Source organism: Ranitomeya variabilis, chromosome 1, assembly GCF_051348905.1.
Source record: "Ranitomeya variabilis isolate aRanVar5 chromosome 1, aRanVar5.hap1, whole genome shotgun sequence".
NCBI lineage: Eukaryota > Metazoa > Chordata > Amphibia > Anura > Dendrobatidae > Ranitomeya > Ranitomeya variabilis.
Genome location: NC_135232.1, coordinates 1,061,680,355 through 1,061,706,270, shown reverse-complemented (window position 1 = coordinate 1,061,706,270; position 25,916 = coordinate 1,061,680,355). Strand labels below are relative to the sequence as shown.

At 44.6% G+C, this 25,916-nt stretch overlaps 1 protein-coding gene across 3 annotated transcripts; it reads left to right on the top strand.

Moving 5' to 3' along the window:
• On the top strand, window positions 1–25,287 carry TMEM33 (transmembrane protein 33). Of its 3 annotated transcripts, none has more exons than XM_077279843.1 (8): window positions 1–139; window positions 6,812–6,867; window positions 11,742–11,836; window positions 13,509–13,696; window positions 20,751–20,818; window positions 22,101–22,234; window positions 22,997–23,080; window positions 24,494–25,287. In XM_077279843.1, exons 2-8 carry the CDS (start codon window positions 6,823–6,825, stop codon window positions 24,621–24,623), a joined length of 744 nt encoding a protein of 247 aa, XP_077135958.1. In that variant the 5' UTR covers window positions 1–139; window positions 6,812–6,822; the 3' UTR covers window positions 24,624–25,287. The 3 variants fall into 3 exon arrangements, with proteins under 3 accessions (XP_077135958.1, XP_077135957.1, XP_077135959.1); XM_077279842.1 differs by having other exon boundaries at window positions 135–351; XM_077279844.1 differs by lacking the exon at window positions 1–139 and adding an exon at window positions 3,088–3,322.
• The last annotated feature ends 629 nt before the right edge of the window (window positions 25,288–25,916 follow it).

The window sequence follows — 25,916 nt, the reverse complement described above, 5'->3', positions numbered from 1 at the left end:
GGCCCCGCCCCTTTGCTGCGCTGGATCCACGCCTCTATCTCTGCCTCCTCTGCAGTCATTGGCGGACAAGCTGAGTGACGTCATTGGGTTGCAGTCGTTACCGGAGGAAGAGAGTGTCCGGTACTGGGACTTGTGTGCGGTGAGGACTGGTGACGGGGCCGGTGGGGGATGGTGGGCGCGGGGGTGGAGGGTGACGTGGGGGCTGCGCGGCTAATATGCGGCCTCAGGTAGAATGAATGGAGCCGGGGCTGACACTGGCGGTGTGGATGCAGTGTGTGGATAGAGTGTGTCAGCTGGTGACAGCCATTGTACCGGCGATGTCACATCCCTGCCCTCCGGGCTTGTGCTCCGGTGGGTTCTCAGATCTCGTGCACACTCTGCTTTTCTTTTTCTTGCGTATTTTAACCATCAGTGCGTTTTTATCTTTCAGATCTGCCGCTTTTTTTTTTTTTTTTGCAGCACTTTTTACCTTTTAAAATGAATGTATGAAAAGCAGAAATAAGAGTGCAGCAGGCCCGCGTGTATTGTCCTCTGCGCTCGGCTGTGTGCACACGTAGGAAAAGAGGTGCAGGATTTTCTGCGGTTTTTGCCACTGTGCAATTTTAACATGGAGGGGTGCAGAAACGCTGCAGATACGCACAAAAGAAGTGACATGCACTTCTTTGAAATCCGCAGCAATTCCGCACTGATTTTTCTGCACAGCTATTTTTTTTCTCATAGAGTAACATTATACTGTACATCACAGTGTGGATCCGCAGCAAATCCGCATCGTGTGCACATAGCCTTAGTGTGGAGGAATCCGCTGTAAATACTCAGGGTGTACGTGCCGCTAGGGTCTGTTCACATGTGGCGGTTCAGCTTTTGCTTTTTCTGTTTTGTTTTGTTTTTTGTGGTTCAGAAAAAAACCCAGCAGTAAGCTAAGATCTCCGTCACACGGCACCTTTTTTTATTTGGGTTTCTTTAGCTGCGATGTCTTTTTAAAAGCACAACGGCCATACCAAATCAGCACTTGTGTTAACAGCAGCCCGTTAATGCATGTGGTGAATGGGCTGCTGTTAATGCAATGTGAACCTGGCCTTAAGCAAAGTTTTTATTTTCCCCACATGAATATTGTGGTGTTGGCAGGAAAACGCTGCACTGTCTGATGGCTCTGCCTGTGTAATTGTATGCCGGCCTGTACTCCTTATTGATCCCATTTGTAGGTACATGTGGGGTCTCTTGTTTTCTGCATTTTCTGGAAAACATCCAAGAGTTCTACTGACCCCCTGTAGGTAATGGGGCACAATCCTCTGAGAAAATACATTGTGTATGTAGGCAGGGTCGTGGGGTCAGTAAGCCAAACCACCGACTCTGACTCCACAGCCCTAGTATGTAGCTGGGAGATAAAATGTAACTTTAATGTGTATTGGGATAAGCCTAAGGCTACGTTCACACAGTCAGGATCTAGCCGCGCTGTGGTCGCAGTGTATGTTCACTCTATCCAAAGTACTGCCGTCTATTGTACACAGGTGAATCCCCGTGTGATCTCTGAACCGTACAGAATCACCCGCTCAAGTACATTCCATTGATGTCATTTCTGTTGCTGAGGCTAGCATCTGCACAAGAGAAACTGACATGCCGCAGTCCTGAAAGACGCTCCTCATGTCCGTCTCCACAGGTGATCCGCAGGTGCACAGAGTTGCATAGTGGACATTGGATTCCTAGAAATCCCACCCACTGTGCTGTAACATCCGGCTGCTGCTGTGGGTTTGACGCTGCATAAATATCAAACCCGCAGCAACTCCTGATGGTTGGAACGTACCCTAAGGTCCCACTCACACATCCGTGTTTGTCTGCCCGAAGCAGGAGTGTTTCCAAACCCAGAGCTGTTGTCAGTCTTTTACGTAGTCTTTCTCTGTATGTTCTGCTCCTGGTTTAGGCACACTCACACTGATGCAAAATACAGACGTGTGAATAAGGCTTTGTGCCCACAATGAGTTTTTGGTGAGGATTTGACATTTGTGTATTTTCGGTGCATCAAAAACACCGTGTCTTACCGTCCCTGTAAAGTGGATGGGATTTATAGAAATTCTCCTACACACAGCTCGTTAATTTATCTTGCAGATACGCTGAGATTTATGCAGGTTTTCCCATAGACTTGTATTAGGTGCGGAATTAGGTCCACAATTAAAATATGCGTTTTTAGTCTGTTTCCACAGAGGAAATGCATCAAAGACACATGTACTTCACACATGACTATCAATAAAGTTTTGTCAAAGCCAAATACCAGGAAGTATCAAAAGCTAAGCAGCTTTATTTAAAAGATAATAACCTGGGAACACTAGTGTAATTACCTCTAGCCATTTCTGTATGTCCTAATAGGCCTTCAACCCCTTCACGACATGCGCCATACATGTACAGCACAAGTCAGAGGCGGGTGTACGGAGTGGGCTCATGAGTGTCTCATAGCCAGGACCTGCCTCTAACAGTCACGGGTGGAGAGAGGAGCTCTGCCTGTGATTGTTAACCTATTAAATGCCGCTGTCAATCTCTCACAGCGGCATTTAAAGGGACTCTGTCAGCACAGAATGACAGGTGCTCGGTGCTCCATGATGGGGCCAATCATTTAAATACACTTTCCCACGATCTGTTTCCACAAATTTTCAAAGATAGGCTGGAGCTGGTCTTAAAGGGAACCTGTCACCCCCCCCCCCCCCCAGTCGTTTCAAACTAAGAGAGCCACCTTGTGCAGCAGTAATGCTGCATTCTGACAAGGTGGCTCTTTTAGTTCTGGGTGCTGTAACTAGAGAAATAATCAGTTTTATAATTTGTCAGAAATACCTGGTCTTCAGTCAAGTGGGCTGGCATTTCCCCCCTGCTTCAGACAGCACACAGCTGTCACTCACATCTTCTTGGCGCCGGGCGCTGCCTCCTCCTCACTGCTGTTTTCAAAAGTAGCCGGCGCCTGCGCTCTTTTCCCCTGCTTGGTGCAGGCGCAGTAAGCGCTGCCCGTCTTTCCTCACATGCAGCCCAACTGACTGCGCCTGTGCGGCCGCCCTGCTTGTGATTCCCAGCCCCGCAGTGACTTATGATTTATTCACATTGCAGGGCTGGGATTCACAGGCAGGGCGGCCGCACAGGCGCAGTCAGCTGGACTGCATGTGAGGAAAGACGGGCAGCGCTTACTGCGCCTGCATCAAGCAGGGGAAAAGAGCGCAGGCGCCGGCTACTTTTGAAAACAGCAGTGAGGAGGAGGCAGCGCCCGGCGCCAAGAAGATGTGAGTGACAGCTGTGTGCTGTCTGAAGCAGGGGGGAAATGCCAGCCCACTTGACTGAAGACCAGGTATTTCTGACAAATTATAAAACTGATTATTTCTCTAGTTACCGCACCCAGAACTAAAAGAGCCACCTTGTCAGAATGCAGCATTACTGCTGCACAAGGTGGCTCTCTTAGTTTGAAACGACTGGGGGGGGGGGGTGACAGGTTCCCTTTAAGACAACCCTATCTTTCAAAGGTTGTAATGAAGGTTTATAGATGCAAGGAGATTATTCTTCCCTCTTTTTGTAATAATCCCAAAAAGCCAAAAGAGGAAACATTTCACATGCTAGATGTTAGACAGGCTCTGGTTGAGTACATATCAGTGACAAAAGAGTGCAGGAAGTGTCAGTCCTTGTTTGTTTCTTTCCATGGTTATAGGAAAAGCCTCAAGGCATACCCTAGCTAGGGTGGTTAGGGAAGCCATGAGATTAGCCTATTCCTCTAGTGACGTGTCAGTCCCAAAGAATTATTAAAGCTCATTCTACTAGGGCTGTTGCGACCTCTTGGACAAAGAAGGTGGGGGTGTCCATCGATCAGATATGTAAGGCAGCAAGTCTACTTCGACCTTCTATAAACATTATAGGCTTGATCTCTTCTGATCCATCCTTTGGGAGAAGGGTTCTTCAAGTGCAGGTCCCTCTCTAAGGTGGATTTAGTTTCTCTGTAAATCTCTCATGTGGTGCTGTAATGGCGGAAAAGACAAGACTGAGTTACAGTACTTACCTGTGACAACATTTTCCAGAGACCATTATAGCACCCTTCTATTCCCAGCCCCCCATTACTGGGTCCGCAGCAGTTTCCCATGAGTTTACAGTACAATGTAAACCTATGGGTAACCGAAAACGCTGTGCCCGTGCTTCGGAAAAACCTGCGCGGAAACACAACGGTTTACATTCCGCAGCATGTCAATTCTTTGTGCGGAATCCGCAGCGGTTTTACACCTGCTCTATAATAGAAAACCGCAGGTGTAAAACCGCAGTGGAATCCGCACAAAAACCGCGGTAAATCCGCAGGAAAAACGTGGTGTTTTTGCCCTGAGGATTTATCAAATCCCCTGCAGAAAAATCTGCAGAGGACCATTCTACGTGTGCACATAGCCTTAAAGAAAACTTAAGCCTCATTTGCATATGAACTAAAAGCAATTTTGAGCCAGGGAGTAATAACAGACTCCATCAGTAATGGCGGGGATGGCATTATCTTTCAGAGATCAACATGACCATATACCGTTTGGGGGTTGGATTTCCCTAACAGATTCCCTTTAACAGTTCAAACACCAATTTCTAAAAAGCAAATTCCAACATAGGAGATAAATGAAATGAAACTCATGAGGGTAAGAAGCTGCAATTTTGACCATTACGTGTAACAGAGGCTCTGCAGATATCCATGCTGATGTGACTCAGAACCTATAAGTTGCCCCCTTCTGCAGATGTTGGTTCTCAGCAGTAGTAAGTTGCCTTCTTCTGCAGATGTTGGTTCTCAGCAGTAGTAAGTTGCCTTCTTCTGCAGATGTTGGTTCTCAGCAGTAGTAAGTTGCCTTCTTCTGCAGATGTTGGTTCTCAGCAGTAGTAAGTTGCCTACTTCTACAGATGTTGGTTCTCAGCAGTAGTAGGTTGCCTTCTGCAGATGTTGGTTCTCAGCAGTAGTAGGTTGCCTTCTGCAGATGTTGGTTCTCAGCAGTAGTAGGTTGCCTTCTGCAGATGTTGGTTCTCAGCAGTAGTAGGTTGCCTTCTTCTGCAGATGTTGGTTCTCAGCAGTAGTAGGTTGCCTTCTTCTGCAGATGTTGGTTCTCAGCAGTAGTAGGTTGCCTTCTTCTGCAGATGTTGGTTCTCAGCAGTAGTAGGTTGCCTTCTTCTGCAGATGTTGGTTCTCAGCAGTAGTAGGTTGCCTTCTTCTGCAGATGTTGGTTCTCAGCAGTAGTAGGTGGCCTTCTTCTGCAGATGTTGGTTCTCAGCAGTAGTAGGTGGCCTTCTTCTGCAGATGTTGGTTCTCAGCAGTAGTAGGTGGCCTTCTTCTGCAGATGTTGGTTCTCAGCAGTAGTTCCTTTCTCATCTGTTTCCTATTGTGCTGTTTTTTTACACTTCTGGTTTTTCCAGTGTGTTGTAATGTACAGAACCCACTTGTCTTTTGTATGGTCACTCCTTCCTAATATGTGATGAAATCAGTGACATGAAGTGCAGAGAGCAGGAAGATATTACATGTTTCTGAAGCAGATACATACGGTATATAATACTCTTTTTTTTCCTCATTTATCATCTCTCAGCTTTCATAATAACATGGTCCTATGATACTAACGATGTGTAGTATATTTTTTACTGTTATAGGTAAATCCCATATTTGTAAAGGGGGAAAAAAACACCTAATATTTGTATAATTGTCGTAGTGATGTAACCGGTGAATGATTTGTTTCGAGTGTTTACTTTTTGGGGTCGTTGAACGCATTTCCTGAGCTGATAAGATATGAGTATACTAGGGACTTGGTAAGATAAATCCGTGCCATTCAAGATCCTCACATGGAAATGTGAGCCGCGTTATGGAGGTTCACTGGTTAATGCAAATCTATTCAAAATTATTGAAATTGCAATAATAAAGGGGTTTGCGGCCACTGTGTCAAAATTGACCAGAGGAGAGGGACGTAAAGAAATGTTACTTACCGGGCCCCAATTGTCTCTTGGGACTGGGAGCGATGACGTCCTGTCCTTGGTCACCTGATCCTGTGGGTAGCCCTCCTTAGTATTTTGTGTAGACTTGTCAGAAGTTGTCATCAGAGGGGTCCAGACCCTGAGACACCCAAACCAATCTGCATAGGATGTGAAATGTAAATGAATCTAATCTTATAGTCATAGCTGGAAGATTTGGTCTCCGGACCCTACTAATGACCGCTTCTGACCATTCCGAAATGCTGGAAATTATAGTTACTGTGGCAAAGTGGCACATAATACCCTACCAGTAAATATCACATTTACCGTAATGCCCTGTTAGCTATTACATAAAAAGGTGATGTGCCAGGGTAAGGAGACTTTTATAGGCTAATGCAATGCTCTTCTGGTAAATTATTGCATGGCCTCTAAGCCTCTTTACTCTTGCATGTCAGGGATTTCACTCTGCACAAGGAGAAGCGTTGCCCCTTAGACTCCAATCAGAGGCCTCCCATACAGCCAAATCAGATCTCGTGCTTTGCCCGGAGGAGGGGAAACACCGTGTCTGTAAATTTAGATTCTGGTTTGTCCTTTCTCACAAGTCATGTGGCAAAGGTCGATATTGACATTTAGGATTGGAACTTCCAATAAATAGCAATAGAGTTCAAGTCTTGAAGAGGCAATTATATATATAAAATATAAGGCCGAATATCTAAGGCATTGAAACCAGTGTAAAGCCAAAATGTACCATCTATCCTATCGGATGCTGCCTGATTAGGAGATCTTAATACAATGTTTTTGATGACACCATTCAAACTATGGTAATGTTGAGTGGCCTTAACAGCAGTACTAAAGCTTCCTTCCCTGTTTCTTTCAGAATTGGCAGACATGGCGGACTCCGTCCCTAACATCCCCCCTCAGGGAGGAGCAGTGGTAAGTAGACTTTTCAAGTGTTTTGTGGTGTTCATAGTCCTAATAGGAATAGGTTCTCATGAGATCGGGTTTATATTACATCTGGCACACTGTCATGGCTCCCATCATGAACTGATGTTACACTTTAAAGGGTTTGTCCATCTTAAAAACAATATAAAGTATAGTAACACCTAAGGAATCAATATACGTGTAACAGTGACTACAGATTATTAATTATACATTAGACAATACAATAGACTGTCCCCGGTGTTACCAAAGAAAAAGTGGTGATCACTTAGTTAGGGAGAAAAACTAGAAAAAATAAAAATCAACACAGCAAAGTTAGAGTATCTATCTATCTATCTATCTATCTATCTATCTATCCTTAGTGGAAATAAAGTGCTGGAGAGACATAAATTAATCAAATAACAAAAACCTCCGTGCAGGGATCAAAGTGCATTATGCATGGTTCAATGTGCAAAAAATGGAGAACCGTACCTTTAAGGCTATGTGCACACGTAGGAAAAGAGGTGCAGAATTTTCTGCACAAAATCCGCATCTCCTGGCAGAATCCGCAGCCGCGGATTTTCTGCGGTTTTTGCCACTGCGGAATTTTAACATGGAGGGGTGCAGAAACGCTGCAGATCCGCACAAAAGAAGTGACATGCACTTCTTTGAAATCCGCAGCAATTCCGCACTGATTTTTCCGCACCATCTGCACAGCTTTTTTTTCCCCCCCATTGAATAACATTATACTGTACATCACAGTGCCGATCTGCAGCGTTTCTGCGCGGAAAAATCCGCTGCGGATCCGCAGCAAATCCGCATCGTGTGCACATAGCCTAAGTGCCACCTGGTCCTAATAATGTGCACACCCCGACGCACGTTTTGGAATTGAATTTCTTAGTTGGGGGGGGGTACCAATTTTTTTTCACTCTATTTATGATGATCCCTATTATCCCTACTAGGAGCTTATTTTTATGGTCTAATACACTTTAGGTTTATATTTAGTATATTTTGGTCCACCATCTATAATATTGACCATACTTATATTTCAATATTTTTTATATATTGTCCTGATATGTGCACACAGTTTTAATTTATTTTATTCTGGTCAAACTGTTGCTAATATTCGATAAAGACACATATCTAATTATATAATTTTGTCTGGACTTTCATGGTTTATTCCATAGTTTTGGTGGTTGGTGTTTTTCATCTTAAAAACAAGCCACTTTGCAATTTACGTCTTATTAAAAATCACCTGTGTTCTAAAGAAGGGATTTTACATTTTCTAGCTTACAACTCGTTTATGTCTCAGAGGCAAGGAGTGTAGCTCTTGTATGTTTTATAGAAAAGAGCTTGCAAACACTGCTGAAGATGGGCTGAACTGTCAATCAGGAGCCTCCCACCTGGTAAGCCGGAAGCAGGGGAGCGGTGTACTCCTGAAGATCAGAAAACCCTTTTAATTTGCTTGTACATCTTAAATAGCTGTTGGCCGAATCCGACAGCACTTTTTTTTTTCCTGACTCCCCTATACCCTTATGTTATGTATTAGGAAATCGGAGCAAGACTGTCCAGCACCTCTGTCAGCAGATTATAAACCTGACGAATAAAAGGGTCAGGTGTTTGAATCCACACTGTCTGATCCTTTTCTCCCCAAACAGTTGAGTTGGAAGGCTTCTAAGTACATCAGATAGTCGTCTGATTAGCGAATTTGGCCAACGTAAAGGAAATCTGACATCAGGATTTACCCCTAGAAGGTATTAAGAGCACTTTATGTGCCTCATAATACCCATTTAATAATGCCTGTGTTACACCCAAACACTAAATGTATATGTTTAATTGTCTCTGTTTTGCCAGTAGGCAGCAGACTGGTCCAGTGACTGTTGTCATTCAATCTGGGAGCATGCCCACAGCAGCGCGACTAAAATCCCAGCGTGTGCAGTGAGAGGATGGAGGAAGAGAATGAGATCGTCTCTCACTGCGATTGCTGGGATTTCAGCCGCGCTGCTGTGGGCATGCTCCCAGATCAGATGACAGCAGTCTCTGACTTTTCTGTAGCCTTCAGGCAGAGATGATTAAACATCGTTTTTAAACACGCTCATTTAGCGTTTAGGGATAATACAGCCATAAATCAGAAGGGTGTTAGGGGGCTGATAATGTGCTCCTAATACATTTGAGGGGTAAATCCTGATGTTAGGATCTCTTTAAATCTAATGTGTGTGATCATTAAGGTGTGAAAAGCATCCAGTGACTGATCCAGATTTCCATGTGTCTGGTTTATATATGTATGGAGGGTGGGGTACATAGTGAGTACAGTGGCCGGATCAGCTTTTTGACCTTTTGGTTTCCATCACCTCAGTAAATGAAATCTCATTAAATATTAACTCTTTCCACTCTAGGATTCTCCCCGATATATTCTAGCGATGGTTTATAATTAACATTGTTCTCATTATTAGTAGCTGCTGCCTCTGCTGTACATGGCTTGTTGCTCCTCTTTATCTCCGACCTGCCGTCATACTACATAGACTTGTGTGTTTCCAAGCCGTCTCAGTCAAGCGGTATAGAGAATATCTTTATTACTCTCTCATTAAAAAGCAGAGCAGTGACAGCTACAGAGTTCCCATGTTGATGCCATATTATTAATCTGGCATGTTGGCAAGCTGTCAGATTAAATGAACTAGAAGCCATTGTCACAGATAACAGCTGGGAAACTCATGCAGAACCCACCGCTGTCACCAATATGGCTTACCCCCTTTCCAGCTGGAGATGGCTGACTGCCGCATCTCAAGTGTATGCTTGGCCTCGTGGATATCGGCAATCTGTGCGGCCTCCTTTTGGCTCCTGGTCCATCACGAACTGTCGCACCTACACATTGGAAAGATGAAGAAATTAGTCCTTCATAAGGTCCTTCAACTCCTCGAAGGTGGTAACAGTCCTTGGACCCACTACTTGAAGTTGGTTTTGAGCCCGTCCACCACATTACTGTAGCTGTTGTGAAGTCCATGTTGGAGGGTCCAGACCTTTTTTTTCTGTACACTTCATGAGGCAACTGATCTTTCCTTATCAGGGCCTGTTGGATGGCCTCATAGTTTCTATCTTGTTCTTGAGGGAATAATACTCCTGGGGTTAGGTATTGATTCTACTGGTCGTCGGGCAACTGGTCCTGCCTGCAGACCTTCTCAAACCCCCTCAAAAATGTGTCCACATCTGTGTCCTTGTCCATAGGAGGAAAATACTCGAGAAGAGGTTTAAAGTTGTTGACATTACTGTACTTCCTGTTCAGTGGGATAAATTGCTCCTTCTTGTGTCTGCAGCCTCTAACTCGGCTTGACAGTCAGAAAACTCGGCCTGTTTTGTGCTGTAGCCTTTCACTCGGCCCATTTTATACAGGCCAATTGGACACTTGTTACATGTAATGTATAGCTTCAGAGGTGCGGTTTACAAATCAAGAGGAACATGGGTATTACATTTTATATATTTTTAATCCAGAAAGATAGGCAGTGTTGACTAAAAAAAAATACAAAGATGTTCCAAAATGGAAACAAAATAATACAGTATGTACAGTTACATAGCATAAAAAGGATAACGAAAAAGAAATACTAAACCTGATGTTGCAGGAGTGTCTCTTATCTTTATGGAGCGAAGCACTCCAGTTAGGAAAATGGAACACAGTCACAGTGACTCGTGCCTTCCAGAGATGAACAATAACAGAAACCCAAACTCCTGATTTTTAATCAGATCAAGGTTACGCCCATATACCTCCCCTTGGTGAGCCATATGGGGCTGGTTGTGGTATGTGCTAGGTCTTTTAAAAGACGCCTTACTATTACTAAGCCGTGGGCTTGATGTCACCACACAATACAAAGGTGACATCCACTCCACAGATATGAACCCCACTTGCTCCAGCCACAGGGCAAGCGGGAGGAACCAGGAAAAGCTCCAGAATTGGCGCATCTATTAGACATGCCTTTTCTGGGCAGCTGCAGGCTGCTATTTTTAGGCTGAGGGGGGCAATATCAATGACTCCTTACCAGCCTGAGAATACCAGCCCCCAGCTGTCTGCTTTAGCAAGTCTGGTTGTTAAACGGCTTGGGGTCCCCCTCCTACATTTTTAAAAAATTATTTAAATAATTAAAAAATACGGCGTGCTGACCCCCCTATTCTTGATAGCCAGCCTTGCTAAAGCTGACAGCTGAGGGTTGCAACCCGCAGCTGTCAGTTTTGACTGGCTGTTTTCCAAAAATACAGGTGAACCCCACGTTATCTTTTTACTGTATTTATTGCCCAGGCAGCGGCTGATGAATACTCCATCAACTGGCGCCTGTGCTCTTGCTGTTATTATCTGAATACAACTCTTAACATTGTCCCCTGCTTGCGCTCATCACAGCGTGAACGTGGAAGAATGATGAGAGCGGTCATCAGCACCTGGTGCCGGGGAAACAGCTCAAACAATACCGCTGATTTCCAGGCTCCGGTACGTGACACACTGATGAAAAGTGTTTGTTCCAGAGCAGTGAATTACAAAAGTGCTTGTTTTTAAAATATCCATCCATGAAGAGGAGAATAATCCTTGCAAGGTTCAAGCCGCCTGCAGCTACTACTATATGGAGTGGTCATGCATATTGTGTTATTTTATTTTTTTTAAATGTTTTTATTTTTATAAAGTTCAGCATAAAAGTGGTGCACAGTGATCTCTTGTACTTCCCCTATCGGTCACTATGGGCAGCCATTTTTTTATTTATGCAGGAAATTTGGAGCAGTGTAGTAGAAAAGTAATGCATGTTAAGTAATGTTAACATAATTGAGCATAATTAAATAGCAAAATGGTGATAAATCATCTTTTATGTATATTATGAATGTTAAAAAATATATATATATTTTTTTTTTCTTAGCAATTCATGATGGCGAACAAACTTGACACAGCTATGTGGCTGTCGCGGTGGTTCACAGTATACTGTTCGGCATTATTTATTCTTCCTATTTTAGGGTAAGGTATTTCAACTCTGTAAATTCTGCACAAACTACCATACATTAGACTTAAGAGGAGTCTTTAGAAGCAATGTATTTTTTTCTTTGACAAGACCGAGTATTTTGTGATTACATATACAGCTGTCCCCAAAAATACTCCTGGTATTAGAATCCATCTGTTTAGGAGCAGGAGAGAAACTACTACAGAATAAGGTCTCTCAAGGAAAATCAAATTACTCGACTTTGTCCAGGAAGCCTCGCAGCAGCTTACAACGTGCTGTTTGCAGCAGCCTATATTCTGCTTAGGGCAAGCAAATTAGCTTTCCTCTTGAAGCATGGAAGCTGTCTATGATGCCACCTACTGAAGGTGGCTACACTATAGTCAATGTCCCACACATGCAACATAACTAGAGGCCCTCGTACACATTAAAGTTGGTCGAAGCTGTTGGTATAAGGTCATCTCTCCTTTACCCTGACACATAGTCAGGGGAGAGAAGGATCTTGTTGAATTTCAGAATCTGAGCCTTTTGTTCTCTGTGAGATAAACCATCCCCAGAAGAGTTTGGCAGTGGCACTCTAATAGACAAAACACAAGAACTCTTGCATGAGACAAGCCTTCCTGTGAATGGAGAGTCGGGGGAGATGGTTGTCGACCAAACCATCTAATGTGTATGGGTGGGCTAAAAGAAGCCCTTTTTGCCCCGTCAGCCTATGTGTATGTAGTGTCAACAAGGCTCCATAGGGAAATGTGTAAAGGTACGCCCTTAAATCGTAACTATCACCAGTCTGGGGATGCCTTATCTATTTAGTAAAGGAATGGGCAAATCCGAGATTGGTGATTTTTCTAAATATCATTTAGTAGCAAAGGCGCTCAGAATGGCTCCTAATAGCCTCCAAAAAGGGCCGAAGTTCTAGCAAAATTTGAGGCCGAACTTTCAGGTTGTGGGCAGTGCGTGCATCTTACAACCCTCCGTGGCCGCTCTTACAGTGAACGAGAGAGATTTCACAAGATCTTGCTCTCTGCACTAACTGAGCGGAGCTGCGTTCTTCACTAAACAGTGACTGAAATGTTACCGCTCAGTCGCCGCTTAGTACACGGCAGCGCTCAGTTACCGTAAAGGGCAGGATCTCACTCTCACAGCGTGGAAGGCTGCGGCGGGTCGTAGGATTTTGTTATGCTCTCCTTACAGAGATCCCCCAACCCAAAAGTACGTGCCCAGCTTTTATTAAAAAGTCGGGCCTGTTCAGGGTACATTGGGGTTCCACGTGTTGTTGAGATGATATTTAGAAAAATCACCAGTCTGAGGTTGTTTTTTCTTTTATTAAATTAAAAAGGCAGCCCCAGATTGGTGATAGTTGCTCTGTAAGTTTAAAGTTGTCCCTTTTTTATTTTTTTGCAAAATCGCCCAGCTGTGTGGCCACTCTGACACTCTTTGAGTTTGTGCTGGGTGGCTTTATACACCACACAGAATCACATACGGAGATGCAGACTGGTCTTGTATAGTTCTGAATGCACGGTTGAATAGGAGTGGTGTACACAATGCTGTGCAAAGATTGTGTGAAAATATATATATATATATATATATATATATATATATATATATATATATATATATATATATATATATATTTTAAAGGCTGATTTATTGTGTTGCCGTTCTCGCCCATAATTCTGTTTCTCTCATCTCCAGCTTACATGAAGCTGCCAGTTTTTATCAACGTGCCTTGCTGGCCAATGCCCTCACCAGTGCCCTGCGGCTACACCAGAGGTTACCACACTTCCAGCTGAGCCGGGCATTCCTGAGCCAGGCTCTGTTAGAGGACAGCTGCCACTACCTTTTGTATTCACTCATCTTCGTCAATTCCTACCCTGTCACCAGTATCCTTTTCCAGTTACTTTTTATAATGGTTTTGTGTAAAGGGGTGGAAAAAAAAGACCTACTAACGTCTAAACGAGGGGTGTTTTAATATAGGTCTTAAAATGTTTATTCCAAAATTTAATCTACGGGCCAGGTTTTGTATGTTAGATTGCTGCGGCCACCATAATATCTATTACAGGGGTCCGCCATTCCTGCCTCTCCATACAAACTCTGTTGGTGTTACTGAAATAGATGATTGCTCCATTTCTCCATGTAAAGCCCTTCTCATCACGTGTCGTGTAGGTTACGAGAAATTTGGGATCTCTGGAACCCTGTGACTAGTTATCAGGGGGATCCTAACAAAGGGTCTCTGAAAGATCAATATCCACCAGCATCCACCTAATGTCCTTTGTGGGCAGAAAATAGACACCACATTCCTCAATAATGAAGGACTCTTGGTTTTATTTGTTTCTTCTTGATGGGAAGTTCTTGGGATTGGTATTGGGAGTCTTTTTTTACCCACCAGCTTAATGTTGTTGAGTCCTCGGATGGATGGTCTAATTTCTTTTTCTCAGTCGCCCATGACAGCACTACCAGAGAGAGATGGAGTCCGCCCTTCAGGGACAGGAAAACCTACAGGATAAAAGGGCGGTACCTCTCTCCTGCCTCAGTTTGTTTCCTGTCCCTGACAGGGGAACCCTCAGGATCGGTACCTGTAGCCGGAGCCGACCAGTGGAGGTTTGACGGCGGGGAGGCCCCTGTCACCGCTGGCTCGGTGTCTGACGCCGCCGCTTCTGGGTCCGAGGGGGCTGCAGAGCGAGCGGAGGGAAGCGCCGCTGCCTCCCCGGATTGGGGTAGGGGCTTAGGGACCCGGCGTGCCTCCACAGAGAGGCCTGGTCCGGAGCGACGGCCTGGTGTATGAGAGCACCAAGATGGCCGCCGCACCGGATATAGATGTGACTACTTCCGGGTCCCGACGAGCGCGCATGCGCACTGGGGACCAGCGCTTCCCTGCAATGCAGCCTGGAGGAGGGGTGATCGGCGCGCTGTTTAAAAACCACAGCTGTGAGAGTACCTGCCGCTGCATGCAGTCCCACTATGGATAGCGATCAGCAGCTCCAGCCGGCGCAGCCCTTACAGCCACCGCCGCAGCAACAGCAGCGTCACCACCAGCGCAAGTCGGGCGGAAGGACCTCTGCAGGCACCCAAAGTACCCGCTCCAGGAGCCATTCTACGCCGCAGAGTAAAGCCTCCAATATGTCCAGCCAGCCGACACCTTCTACTTCGGGTCTCATTCAAGATCCCGTGCCTCCTCCAGAACTGGTACTTGTAGCTGCGCAAGATGGGTGAGTGATCTTCGTGAAAGTTCACTAAATAATTAGGGTCCCCTTTTCCGTTTATTTTTTAGGCAAGAAAAAAAACGGAAAAAACCAAACATAGAGACTGCCCCTTATGTGGAGAACCCCTGTCACAGAGCTGGGATAAAAAACTATGCGGTTCCTGCATAGGTCAAGTCCTCTGTGAAGAAACCCCCAGTTTTGCCTCTGAATTACGCTCGGTAATAAGATCAGAGGTAGAAACAGCATTTAAATCCCTTAAAGGGGAGGGGGTTAAGGAGAGATCACCTGTTCCCCTGTCTCATTCTGATCCTTCTAGTTCTGATGAGGATGTGTCAGAAAAGAAAGGTTCCTCCTCCTCCTCAGACTCTGAGAGTGGAGGCCGCCACTGCTTCCCATTAGATGAAATAGATGCCCTGGTAAAGACTGTAAGATCTACTATGGGGGTTCTAGACCCACGTCCTGACAAAACGGTACAGGACATTATGTTTGGCGGCCTGAGCCAGAAAAAACGCAGAGTTTTCCCGCTTAACGAAAACGTGCAGGCCCTGATTAAAAAGGAGTGGGAGAAGCCAGAAAGGAAAAATTCATCCGCACCCTCCCTTAAAAGGAAATATCCTTTTGCGGAAGATGACTCTACAGCATGGGATAAAGCCCCTAAACTGGACGTGGCAGTCGCTAAGGCGTCAAAGAAATTTGCTCTGCCCTTTGAGGACATGGGTACGCTAAAAGACCCCCTCGATAAGAGAGCCGACACCTTCCTAAAAGGGGCCTGGGAGTCAGCAGGGGGATGTTTAAGACCCGCCATAGCGGCCGCATGTACTTCCAGATCTCTAATGATTTGGTTAGACAATCGGGAAAAACAGTTAAGGGATGGAGTATCCCGACAAAAAATAATTGAATCAATTCCCATGATTAGGGGGGCGGCAGCCTTCTTGGCTGACTCTTCGGCGGACTCTATAAAACTGACTTCAAAATCGGCAGCCCTGTCCAATGCAGCTCGTAGAACGCTGTGGCTGAAAAATTGGCCAGGCGATCTACAGACGAAACAAAAACTTTGCTCAATCCCATGTGAGGGAAAATTTCTGTTTGGGGAAACCCTAGATGACATTTTACAGAAAGCAGGGGATAAGAAGAAGGGATTCCCTAACCTGGCCGCACCATATGTTAGACGGCCCTTTCGGAACAGGAAATTTTTCCGCAGGCGTCCCCCTAGAGAACAGAACAGGTGGGAGGAGGGGAAAAATAGAGACAGAGGCTTCCTCTTTGGCAACTCCCCCAGAAATAAAAAAGCCCCTAAGTGACGCCTCCCCCAGGGTGGGAGGGAGACTGTCTCAATACCTTCCGGCCTGGGAAAAAATCTCTTCCAATACATGGATTTTAAACCTAATAAAAATGGGGCTTCAATTAAACTTTACCACCCTTCCTCCCCAACACTATGTGGTCACTCCATTGAAACCTTCATGGCGGCAACAACAGGCCTTGGAACTAGAAATCTCGAAACTCATCTCCAAAGATGTGATCCGGGAAGTTCCTCTACCAGAAAGAGGGAAAGGTTTTTTCTCCCCACTATTTCTGATCCCAAAGCCGGACGGTTCCTTCCGCACAATAATAAATCTCCGGAGATTAAACAGCTATGTAAAGAATCAAACATTCAAAATGGAATCGATAAGATCTACAATAAAAAACCTATTTCCAAATTGTTTCATGGTAGTGTTGGATCTCAGCGGCGCGTACTATCACGTCCCCATCCACAAAAACTCACAGAAATACCTCAGACTAGCAGTAGTCATGGAGGGAGTAGTGAAGGAATATCAGTACAAGGCCCTCCCGTTTGGCATTTCAGTAGCACCCCGTATTTTCACCAAGGTGGTAGCAGAAATGATGGCCCATATAAGGGAGGAGGATGTCATTATAATACCTTACCTAGATGACTTCCTGATTGTCAGCGATACAGCGCAACATTGTCGCCAACAGTGCACCAGAGTGATAAAAACCCTAACAGAATTAGGTTGGCTCCTAAAGCTCCAGAAGTCAAAACTAGAACCGACTATGGTACAAGAGTTTCTGGGCCTAACTCTGGACTCGGTTTCACAGGAATGTCGTCTTCCAGACCTGAAGAAACAAAAAATACTAAACATTGTGTCTGGAGCTCGCTCAAATCCTCATATGACCTTAAGAGGAGCGATGTCTCTACTAGGGTCCCTTTCTGCTTGTCTCCCGGCAGTACAGTGGGCTCAGATCCACACGAGAGACCTCCAGTGGGATGTCCTGAGAAATCAGGTTACACTAAGGGGACGCCTGGAAGATTGCATGACTCTAAGTTCAGACGCTATTCGTTCCCTAGACTGGTGGCTAGATTCCAACAATCTATCAAAGGGGGTTCCGTGGGTGATAGAGGTACATCAAGTAGTTACCACGGACGCCAGTCCCACGGGGTGGGGAGCTCACCTGGGAAACAGTTTCACTCAGGGAGTCTGGACAGATCGAGAATACCAGGTATCCTCAAATCAAAAAGAACTTTCCGCAGTGAACCATGCTCTGTCAGGTTTTTCTTCCCAAACTACGGGGACAACATGTCCGGGTTTTCTCGGACAATCAAGTAGTGGTGGCCTACCTGAACCACCAGGGGGGGACCAGATCCCAAGCCCTGATGGAAACTACTTCCCAAATCTTCACCATAGCCGAACATCACTTCCTATCCCTCTCAGCGTTACACATAAGAGGCGTAATGAACAAAAAGGCAGACTTTCTAAGCCGTACCCAGCTAAAACAAGGGGAATGGGCTCTGAACCAAAGGGTCTTCAATCAGATCACAAAAATCTGGGGGGTACCAGTAATAGACCTCTTCGCCAGTATAGAGAACAGGAAAGTAAAACCGTTTTGTTCTCTAGATCTCAGAGGGAACCCCAGTACACTGGATGCATTCTCGATTCCCTGGACTCACGGTCTGACATATGCCTTTCCCCCTCATATACTTATACCGGCAGTCCTGCGGAAGATAAGACAGGACAGGGCGAGAATCATTCTAATAGCACCCTTCTGGCCCAAAAGGGCCTGGTTTTCCTGGCTGAGAATCCTATCTATCACAGATCCCTGGGTCCTTCCGGATCTTCCGGACCTCTTATCACAGGGGCCGGTGTTCCACCCTCAGTCGGCAAATCTACACTTGACAGCGTGGAACTTGAAAGGTCACTACTAAGGGCAAGAGGATTCTCAGATAATTTAGTCTCCACACTATTAAAAAGTAGGAAGACAATAACAACTAGAATCTATGGTAAAACTTGGAAAAAGTTTCTGTCCACCTCTGATGTAAGGCTACAAGATGGGGTTCCAATAGTCAAAATATTAGAGTTCCTACAGAAAGGCTTGGATATGGGTCTCTCGGTAAGCACCCTAAAGGTGCAAGTAGCGGCCTTAGGGGCGTTATACAATCATAGTATTGCCACTAATCCATGGGTAGCAAGGTTCATTAAATCTGCTGCACGTTCTAGGCCAATAAAAATCAGAAACCCTCCATCTTGGGACTTAAACTTAGTCCTTTCAGCGATGACAGAACCCCCATTCGAACCCATAGATTCGATACCGCTTAAAATCTTATCCCTTAAGATGGCCCTTCTTACAGCTCTAACATCTGCCCGTAGGATTAGTGACCTTCAGGCTCTATCTGCAAACCCTCCATTCACACAAATCATGGAAGATAGGGTAGTATTAAGGACAGACCCTGCTTATCTACCCAAAGTTGCTTCCAGTTTCCATAGGTCCCAGGAAATAATCCTTCCTTCCTTCTGTCCAAACCCGAAAAATCAAAAAGAAGAAAAATTCCACACCTTAGATGTGAGAAGGTGTCTAATACACTACCTAGAGTCCTCCCGTCAGTGTAGGAAGGAAGGCAGTCTTTTTATCTGTTTTCAGGGGCCTAGGAAAGGACTCAAAGCCTCCAAAAGCACTATAGCTCGTTGGGTCACTGATGCGATAGCCTTGGCATACTCGTCCACGGGGAACGCAGTTCCTGAAGGACTCAAGGCACACTCTACAAGGGCTATGGCGACCTCCTGGGCCGAAAGGTCGGAGGTACCAATAGATAAAATCTGTAAAGCGGCCACCTGGTCAACACCTTCAACCTTCTTTAGGCACTATCGCTTAGACTTAGCCTCTTCGTCGGACTTAACCTTCGGAAGAAGGGTCTTACAGGCTGTGGTCCCTCCCTAAAGCAATAATCTCTGCAATTCTCTCTGGTAGTGCTGTCATGGGCGACTGAGAATAGTGTAGTTACTCACCGATAACGGTGTTTCTCAGAGCCCATGACAGCACCTGCTTATTCCCCCCCTTATCACGTGTGCGGTGAGCACCTTATTATACGAAGTGTGTGTTTGATTTAGACACGGTGTAATCTTCATAAGTATTTTGCTAAAAATGTGTATTTCTTGTTGTCACTAACCTGGAGGACCTCTGATGCTCTGTAAACTAAACTGAGGCAGGAGAGAGGTACCGCCCTTTTATCCTGTAGGTTTTCCTGTCCCTGAAGGGCGGACTCCATCTCTCTCTGGTAGTGCTGTCATGGGCTCTGAGAAACACCGTTATCGGTGAGTAACTACACTATTTTCTGTTCTCACAACAGATTCACATGTAGCTTATAGTTATTGTGTACAGACAACATTCTGACTAAGGCCCCTTCACATGTCAGTGTTTCCAGTATGTGTGGTGACTGTTTTCACAGGTATTGGAGACTTTTACACACACACACACACACACACACACACACACACACACACACACACACACACACACACACACACACATTATCTATGGGCTGCGCACATGTCTGTGTGTTCATACGAACCCTATGTTTGTTACCCACACGTTGACATGTCTATTTTTTCCAGCAGCAGGGATGTTGGTCCGTCTCGCACACAGATGACATATGATGTGACATCCGTGTGCACCATCCGTGTGACACATACGGGAATAGAAATGACAGGTGTTCAGGTGTTAGATGTGCAAAGATAGAAATATATCCATTAGGCTACGTTCACATTTGCGTTGTGCGGCACAGCGTCGGCGACGCAACGCACAACGCATGCAAAAACGCATGCAAAACGCAGCTTTTTGTGACGCATGCGTCCAATTTTGGCTTGATTTTCGTCGCCAAAAAAATGCAACATGCAGCGTCCTGTGCGCCCTGACGCTTGCGCCAAAAATGACGCATGCGTCACAAAACGCAAGACAACGCATGTCCATGCGCCCCCATGTTAAATATAGGGGCGCATGACGCATGCGCCACTATGCGTCGCCGAACCTATGCAACGCAAATGTGAACGTAGCCTTAGAAATCTAATTGGTGTCTTGTTTGTGTAGTTTACTTGCATTAAGCTAATAAATAAATGGAAAAAAAAATGACATGGGGTTCCCCCTATTTTTGATAACCAGCAAAGGTAAAGGAGACAGCTGCAGACTGATATTATCAGGCTGGGAAGGTTCCTTGTTATCAGGCTCTTCCTTGCCTATAAATACCAGCACACAGCCATCCCAGAATTGGCGAATCACATTAGATGTGCCAATTCTGGTGCTTTGCCCAGCTCTCCCCAATGTTATGGTGCAGCTGCAATCGGAGTAATGGTATTGGGGGTGATGTCAGCTGTGATTTGTCAGAAATCACATCTGGCGTCAAGCCCTGGGTTTAGTAATGGACAGGTGTCTATCAAATATGATATATGTTCCTTAATAATTTTTTCAGTGAGCATATTCCCCGTTTTGCTGTTTTCATTGCTTCATGCATCAACATATACTAAGAAGGTCCTGGATGTAAGTAACCATCTTCTGCTGTTGCGGTGTCAGCCATTTCCTACCACGACTGTCACCGCTGTTAGGTCATTGTGTGGTGTAGGGCATTCAGAAAAGGCTCTCATTTTAACATTGGTTTTAGAGCTGTGGGCAGAGTAAGTAGAGGAGAGACTAAATAAATCTTGCGGTGGCATTTGGGCGGGGTGTATGGGTACATGTCAGCTATACATTGAAAGTGTTCCCCCCAAGTATGGTACTCTGGCTGTACAATAGCATGTGTATATTGTGTTTTGTGGGGGGGTTTTATGTATGAAAAGCTCAGTTTGCCTTTAAAATACAGGTGTAAAAGTGTCTGCACATAGTGCATAACGCCTATGGCTTTATACATGGTGCTGAGCGTAACCCTATTTCAATGCCCTTTAAGTTACTAAACAGTTTTTCTCTTATTTTACTCCTGCTGCTTCTCTAAGCATGGTTTTTATTTTTTTTATTCCGCCATATGATTCCTTGGATATAGGCATTTTTATCTAGCTCTAATTTTTGTGATGTTTTCTGGGGGGGAAGGGGCCTAAATGTACTCCCCTAGGGAATTCTCTGAGCCACACCCCCTTGAAAAAAGACCATAAAAATTGGCACAAATTAAACAGGCCCATATTTCTGGAACAATATGGCAGAGGAAAAACATAGGAAAACTCAGCGGAGTGGCAGGAATAGAATAAGATGAAATGCTGACCACTTTAAAAAGCACTAACAGGCGTGTAGTTGCTAAGAGTCATCTACCTGACTGTTGTACCCGGCGCCAGTCATTGACCGCTCCTGCCAGAGATTCAGCATCTACTCCTTGTCAACAGAGTAGCGGTCTCTTTTTTCCCGTTGACAGGGCGGGACTACTGGTGTCGTGCTGATTGACAGCCAGCTTCCCCCAATTAGGCAGCAGAGAGCCGGCTGTCAATCGGCATGACAACAGTAGTCCCGCCCTGTAAACAGCAAAAGAAGCCGCTGCTCTGTTAACATCAGCGGACGTCTGTGACTGCTCTGTGCCGGCAGAGAATGGCGTTGGGCACAGCAGGCAAGTAGGTAGCAACTTTTTTTATTTTTTTCCTGGACATCCTTTTTAAATCTGCCCAAGCTCAGACATCCTTGTGGCCTGCCACGTCCTCATTACACTTCTACAATGAATGTACGGAGTTGATCAAAAAAGATCCTTGTAAGATTTTCCTAATTTTAAATGTCATGCTGAGTGCTAACACTTGAGTACAGTTGTCTTGATTTTTCTTATGTTTTTTTTTTTTTTCCATTTCAGGCCAAGGGAGCAAACAGTATGCCATTTATCAGATCACTTCTGGAGAAACTGAATTCAAATCAGCAAAATATTCTCAAGTTCATCGCTTGCAATGAGATCTTTTTAATGCCAGCTACTGTCTTCATGCTGCTCAGGTATGAACCTGCAATAGGAATATGGACATTAAATAAGAAATATCAAAATATGACTGGTGTTAGATTCCAGCACGACTACACTTCATCACAGCAAGAATGATTGTGAATAGTCCCCTTTTTGTGATGCTAGCCGTTAGGAAAAGCCCAAATTCAGCATGGGACATCAGGGGCATATCCCATTCTTCTGCAAACGTTTGAATTGGATAACCCCCTTTCCTACAACCTCAATTTAAAAAAAAAATGTAGTGATAAGCGATCATGCTCGGATGAGGTGTTATATGAGCATGCTCGAGTGCTAATAGTGTCTTCGGCGTGCTCTAATACTATGAGTCCCCGCGGCTGCATGTCTCTTGGCTGTTTGACAAGCGAAACACATGCAGGGAGTGCCTGTTTGTTAGACAATCCCTGCATGTTTTGTGGCTGTCGAACGGCCGTGAGACATGCAGCCACAGGGACTCGAACATAGTATTAGAGCACTCCGAAGACACTATTAGCACTCGAGCATGCTCATATAACACCTCCTCCAAGCACGCTCCTCACTAATTCTCAGGTGTATGGAAAATAATGTAAGCAGCTGACTCCTGTTCATATGTCCGTTTACTAATTACATAGAAGAAAACCTACAAACAGTGTAGCATACGAGTTCTGCATTGTGCACATGTTGTGACTGGAGTCTTGTGAGCTGCGCCTGCCTCATTAGATGAGATGCTAATTACCGATCCGGTTCTTACCCCATGTCTGTATTTTCTGCTTCTTCTACAGCGGTCAGGGGAGCTTGTTGCAGCCTTTTATTTACTACAGGTTCCTAACCCTGCGATATTCCTCCAGAAGAAATCCTTACTGCCGGTAAGACAGGTTGTCTGGGATTAACAAAAAAGGGCCATGGGCGCCGCGGAAAATGTCATAAAATAATTAAAGAAGCATTATTATTCCTCTTGCTTCAGCGCCACCATTCCAGTACTGCCCATACACTGTGCTGCAGCGATGAGCTTAGTCTGTGCACTTGACTGCTGCAGCCAATCACGGCCATCCACTTCAGCTCCACCCACTAAGGCCTATGATTGGCTGCAGCAATCGCGGGTCGATGTACATGATTGGCTGCAGCAATCGCGGGTCGATGTACATGATTGGCTGCAGTAATGTCATTTCTGCAACACAATAAAGAAACAATGGCTGGGAGCAACAGGGCCAAAGTGGGATTTATAGGGGGCTTCCTGTCTCCTCGAGGGGCACGGCTGTCAGCGGAGAGATCTCTATTAAGCTGAAATTAGCGCCCATTCTTGAGAAAGATGCAGGTCCCATATTGGACCCCATTACTATCGCGGTGCAGCATTCTTTTGAGAATTGGTTGGACTTGACCTCGTGGACCCCAAGAACATTTTTGTTAATATTTTAGAAGACGAGTCTGGTTAGCTCTGCCTTTGGAAGATGCCATCATGTGAAGCTCTATGTCTCTCGCAGTTACAATAGATCACACATTGGGGGACATTTAGGGTTTTCTTGTCAGCAGTTAGTGGATTACTAAGATTCTAAAATTGCAAATTAGTCTCAGAATTTTTTGTAAACTATTTATGCTACAACCTGCATTATATAACCTGGCATAGGTTGACGAGAGGGTTTTTGTTACATTTAACATACTTTATCATTTGGCACATGCTTAAGTATGTGACACAGGCCCTTGGGCATACCGCAGCTTATCATTAAAGGGAATTTGTCAGCAAGGTATTTAATCTGAGAACAGCATGATGTGGGGGCAGATACCGTGATTCCAGTGTCATTTACTGGTCTGTTATTTCAATAAAGTCAGTGTTTTATCAGCAGTAGATAATCACTAGAGGACTAGTTGTCTTGTACCATGTAGTCCTCATGCTCTGTGTAACCCTCCCCCCCACCACTGATTAGCAGCTTTCTGCCTATGCACAGTGTAAATAGAAAGCTGTCAATCAGTGGTCTGGGCAGGGCTACACAGAGCTCAGCATTCAGAGAACTTGTTGATCTGCAGCAGAGAAAACAGTGATTTTATTTAACGACAGCAAGCAGCTCAGTAAGTGAAACATCCCTGGAATCAGGGTCTCTGCCCCTACGTTATACTGTGCTCAGCATAAAGGGAATCTGTCACCTAGTTTTTTTTCTTACAAGAGACTCTGGATCAGAGTCGCTGGGGACACCTGCAATTCAGATTTTCTTTGCACAATAGCCTACAATTTCAGTGAAGGGCAATCTGCTAATACAAAGTATGTTTAATCCCCCGTTTTCCAGGACTTTGTTCACAGAGCTGAGGATTATCTTGGAGCACCTTATAATGAAACCAGCATGTCCAGACTTTGTGAGAAGATTGTGTCTCAGCAGCATTGCCTTTATAAGCCGGCTAGCACCAACTGTTGCATAAGTTATTCTTAATTAAATTATACAATATGTATGTAAATGAGCATTCGCAGCTGGTATTTCTGCTCTCCGACCGAATTCCAGATGGTTTACAATTATGATGGCGTCCACACAGATCCATGCCGAATCCTCGTCTGCCTTTTTATACATCACTTGTTACAACTTCTTAGAGTGATCCCTGTGACTTCTTCCCCTTAGGTGAATGTAAGCCTGACTGCTACGCCCTTTGACATGACCCTAGTTTGTACATTCTTGTATCAGTACCGTCAGGAATCTCCTTTCCAGTGATCGCCTTGGAAAGTTGCAGCATGGGGTTTTTAATACGTAAGCTGCAAAAAATGCACAAAGTTTGTCTGACAACAAAATTTCTTTGTAACAGAAAATACTGTCATCCCTAAATGTTTTAGATTCAGCTTTCCAGGAACAGAATACAAGTTTTAGAAATATTATTTTCTGGTTCTCAGATGTTTCTTTCAGATTATATTATCTCCTTTGTATAAAGATTACTGTTGAAATGTACTGTACATAGGATAAACTAATTTACACCGTCATTTTAGAAAATATTTTGAAATATGTAGGTCCTGGAAATGTCCAACTCTGTGTTTTATTTCTTTTTTTTCCCCAAATGTACATTGAAAAGATGCAATAAAATTCATACCTGCACCAATGCAAGCAAACCGTAACGTGTGGTATATTAAATATCATGGACTTCCACTGGATAAAATATTTCTTCAGATACCATGACATCTTGATTTTTAGATTTAATTTAAACATTTTCTTCCTTTTATAATACCAATCCTCATAATGTCTCTGCATCACCACAAAACAAAGGTACAGTAGGGAAACTAAGTATTTGATACACTGCCGATTTTGTAAGTTTTTCCACCTTTAAAGAATAGAGAGGTCTGTAATTTGTCATAGGTACACTTCAACTGTGAGACAGAATCTATAAATAAAAACTAGAAAATCACATGGTAAGATATTTACATAATGTAGCATTGCATTGCATGAAATAAGTATTTGATGCAATAGGAAAAAACAGAACTTAAAGGGAACCTGTCACCCCCAAAATCGAAGGTGAGCTAAGCCCACCAGCATCAGGGGCTTATCTACAGCATTCTGGAATGCTGTAGATAAGCCCCGATGTATCCTGAAAGATGAGAAAAAGAGGTTACCGTATTTTGCGGACTATAAGACGCACCGGACCATAAGGCGCACCCCAAATTTGGGGTGAAAATTGCAGAAAAAAATATTTTTTTATAAGATGGGGGTCCGTCTTATTGTCCGAATTTACAGT

What these genes read in the sequence shown, in the direction of transcription:
- TMEM33 (XM_077279842.1), top strand. Translation starts at nt 237, where the DNA reads ATGGAGCCGGGGCTGACACTGGCGGTGTGGATGCAGTGTGTGGATAGA. An exon ending in TTTATTCTTCCTATTTTAGG is followed by an intron (nt 11,837 to 13,508) that starts GTAAGGTATTTC and finishes TCTCATCTCCAG; the next exon opens with CTTACATGAAGCTGCCAGTT. An exon ending in AGAAGAAATCCTTACTGCCG is followed by an intron (nt 23,081 to 24,493) that starts GTAAGACAGGTT and finishes CCCGTTTTCCAG; the next exon opens with GACTTTGTTCACAGAGCTGA.